This window comes from Crocodylus porosus, unplaced genomic scaffold, assembly GCF_001723895.1.
Source record: "Crocodylus porosus isolate Cpor-Errol unplaced genomic scaffold, CroPor_comp1, whole genome shotgun sequence".
NCBI lineage: Eukaryota > Metazoa > Chordata > Crocodylia > Crocodylidae > Crocodylus > Crocodylus porosus.
Window position 1 is genome coordinate 29,319,562 of NW_017728886.1, and position 3,816 is coordinate 29,323,377.

Below are 3,816 nucleotides of genomic sequence, written 5' to 3' on the forward strand. Positions count from 1 at the left end.
CACCTTCCCTGGAAATCTTCAAGAGGAGACTGGATAGGCACCTGGCTGGGGTCTTATGACCCCTGCCACCCCCCAGTGCTCCTATGGCAGGGGTTTGGACTCGATTTGTCTAGGTCCATTCTGACTCATTGATTCTATAATTCTATGACTGACTGCTTCTGGGTGTGCTGCCTGCACATCCTGACATAGCAGGGCTTGGAGGCTGGGACAGCTAAAGGAAAAATGGGAACAGGATCAATTGTTCTTCTGCTTATTCCTACAGAGAAAGGACACACAGCAGAAAGGGCTACTTTTCACTGAGCATTCTTCTCACACAGTCCCTCTGCAAAGCCTTTACACAAGGATGGTACATGTGACAGGATTTAGCTTTTAATAGATTCCTTTTCAGGATCAAGAGAAGTTTGAGAAATATTTTACTTTAAAATTACAAAAATATATTCACTTATGAGACAAGCACAGAAATTTAGAAACTATATTCTATCATTAGAGATAAGGTGCACAGGTCTTTAGCAGATATATTATTACTGTAGCAGTGCTTGGTGGACTATACAAAATCCAGCTGGGATGCAGGTCTAGTTACTTCTGTATATCTCCAAACTTTACATTTTTGACTTGCTTTTTGATTTTATATATTGGAATAGGTAGGTGCAAAGAAATTCTGAAGATAATCCTTGCCTATATACTAAATACAAAATAATATACATGATTTATATTTACAGTCTAGGTAAGGGGTGCCAAACTCACCTGCACTCTCCTCACAAGGATCGTCACATGACAGATCCAGACTGCAAAAAGCCTGCTGGGTTAGATCTGGACCCAGCGGCGTGGTATGGGTTTACTTAGGTCATTGGTTCCCAACCTTGGGGTGCGATCCAAATCAGGTTCATGGGGGGGTCCTCAGTAGGGTTGTGAAGGGCCCACACACATGTGTGTACATGCTTGCTCAAGCGTGCAGCCTGGGAGTGGTGGTTGGGAGGGCAGGGTGGGGATGCCATTCACAAAAGAGGCAATGGTGGTTCCCCTGCCCCCAGGCCGCTGCTGCACTCTGCTCCCAGTAGCCCCCATGGCTCCAGGTCGGGAGGTCCTGTTGGTAGCCAATTTAGGGTTGCAGCAAAAAAAGGTTGGGAACCACGGACTTAGGTATTGCTTACCCTTTTACCCACCTCTGCACTATCAAGACATGGCCACTGGGTCTCAGCTACTGGGAATTCAGCAGGCCCCACTCTCGCTTGTCCCACCACCAAATTCCTGGCCACTCTGGGAGCTATGAAGGCAAGTGAAATGACTCCTTGGGCCAGATAAAGCCCATAGGTCATATGTTTAACACCATCTGGTCTTGATCTTCATCTGGTGTTAACTGGCATAGCTCAGAGGATCTAACTCACATCTTTTTAATTTTTACTTAAAAATTCGAATGTTTTTCATACAAATACTTCATTAAAATGTTTCATTATGGAACAGCGATCTATTTACAGAACTATACATGCTAAGCATGGGAGGTCCTTGGTAGATTGTTACACTGCTTCAGTTCTTTCTTTATTAGAGCGAAGCAAAAAATAGTTTGCTGCCCTGTGAAATTTTGATATTTCACAAAAGCTCCTATTTTGCATCACACCCCTGCTCTTTCTAAGTTAGAAAAGTGTTCATGTATTTAAGATATTAAATAAAGTACTCATTAATATTCCGGTGGACGCTGATTGGGCATCTTCAGCCTGAGTGTTTGTAGGAAGCTTAATATAAAAAAACTGCTTACAGAATTACAAATAAACAGGAGGAATTTATATAAAGACAATTTTACAATATTAATAATGGGAAAGCAAAATATATGTAGCAGTAGATTTCCAGATGGAATATAAAGATATTGCATTCTAACAACATTTATACACCTATCTTATTTGATTGAAAAGGTCTAAACTGCTACTCACTTGTTAATGAAGTCATTGAATTCAGGTGACCACAGCTCTGGCTGCTGTAATGTTGGAGGTGGATTTCTGTAAAGGTCAGCATTACAATAAGTTAATATGTACATACTTGACAAAAACAATGTGAGAAGGCAATTGAGTAATGAGTTTTAGAAAGGCCACTGAAAAAAAGTATTGATTTGCACTGGTAAAAGGAACTTTGGGTAGACAATACAATACACCATTGATCCTTCTACTTTACATAATTAACAAAGATAAGAAGCATCAAGAAAGTCGACCAAATATAGTCAAGAATTGCCATCATTTTTCAAGCATGTCAACAAAAACTAACAACTTAAAAATCACTATTTATATAATGGAAAATTACTTTATTTCTTGAAAGAAAGGCATGAAAGAAACAAAAAATGTATTTTTTTTTAACAAAAGTTCTTTACAGATTTCTAGTTTAAATTTCCTTTGAAGGATTAGGCTTTGATTGTGTTCACCATTCCATTGAAGATAATATCAAAATACATGTTAACCCATTTGTGATTTAGTAAGACCAAGTCTACTTAATAGATTAAATTCAGACTTGCAGCAAATACATACCACTCTTTGCTTTCAGTGGGATTTCATCTGTTTACCCTAGGTTTGAATTTGACTCAGTGTTTTGAATTGGTCTTTTGCCTTTGAAGTATTGTGAACCATTTCCACTTAACATACGGATGCATAAGGAAATCACTTGAAGACAAGTCTGTTCTGTAATCAAGTGATATTGATCTACCATCATAGCTGCTTTTCCTCAAGTAATGCTTTATGTGAATTCTAATAGCTCTTTGTTTTTATTTGTGATATAAAAAAGACCTTGTCTTTAATTCTACATTACTCTCTTAACAACTTCGTACAGTATGTACAGGTTCATTAAATCAAGGAGTTGCTAGTCAGAAACACACGAAGCTCATTTTGAAAAAAATATAAGAATTTGAGAAATATAAGGGAAGTTTAGGTTAGATATAAGGAAAACTTCTCATGAAGGGGGTAGAAAAAACACTGGACCAGGTTACCCAGAGAGGTTGTGGAATCTTTGGTGGTAGACAAAGCCCTGGCTGGGACGACATAGTTGGGGATGGTCCCGCTTTGAGCAGGGAGTTAGACTAGATTACCTCCTAAAGTCCTTTCCAACTGTAATTTTCTATGATTCTAGTTTCTATGATTCTACATGGAGACCGTATGATATCACATTAAGAGTAATAATTTTTGCTAAAATGAGCTTTGCTTTTCCTTTGTTACTTCTATGTTTTATTTTCCTGGATATAAATTATTTTATTTTTGAAACTGGAGAGAATCTAGACAAGAAGTTCAGTGAACTTTATGTTCTTCTGTAGCTCAAAAACAAATAGTTATCTTTGTGCTTGGTGGTATACAACTTGTAATTTTCAGGATTATAGGCTACTAAGGATAACACAAGAATAACAAATGTGAATCATGGCCTAACCCATAAATCCAGCCTACCTCCAGGCATTAGCTCAGCTGGGACTTTTTAATGATTATGTCTAGATCTCATATAGTGTTTTTTATCAGTACATCTAAAAGAGATGTATAGATCTCCATTTTACAGTTTGGAAAGCTGAACCACACAACAAGGATGTGACTTACTAAGCAGGCTATTTAGTATGCCAGTCCCAGAGATGAAATTAGTCTCCTGGGTCCCTGTCTAGTGCTCTGTCTATTAAGTTCCACTGCCTCCTCTTTCACACATCAAAAAGCAAATTAAGCAAGCTTTGGTAGACCAGTGGTTTTCAACTTTTTTTTCATTTGTGGCCCCCTGAAACATTTTTAATGGAGGTGTGGACCTCTATGGAAATTTCAAATAGATTTCATAGATTTCATAGACATCAGGGCTGGAAGGGACCTC

The 3,816-nt window shown here is 38.3% G+C and overlaps 1 protein-coding gene across 2 annotated transcripts in view; it reads right to left on the reverse strand.

Moving 5' to 3' along the window:
- MYO3A (myosin IIIA) overlaps nucleotides 1-3,816 on the reverse strand; it is a 192,204-nt gene that overhangs the window by 113,514 nt on the left and 74,874 nt on the right. For both annotated transcript variants that reach the window (XM_019531841.1, XM_019531832.1), the window contains exon 7: nucleotides 1,926-1,991. In XM_019531841.1, the coding sequence (XP_019387386.1) occupies nucleotides 1,926-1,991 (66 nt within the window). The remainder of the gene's footprint in view (nucleotides 1-1,925; nucleotides 1,992-3,816) is intronic.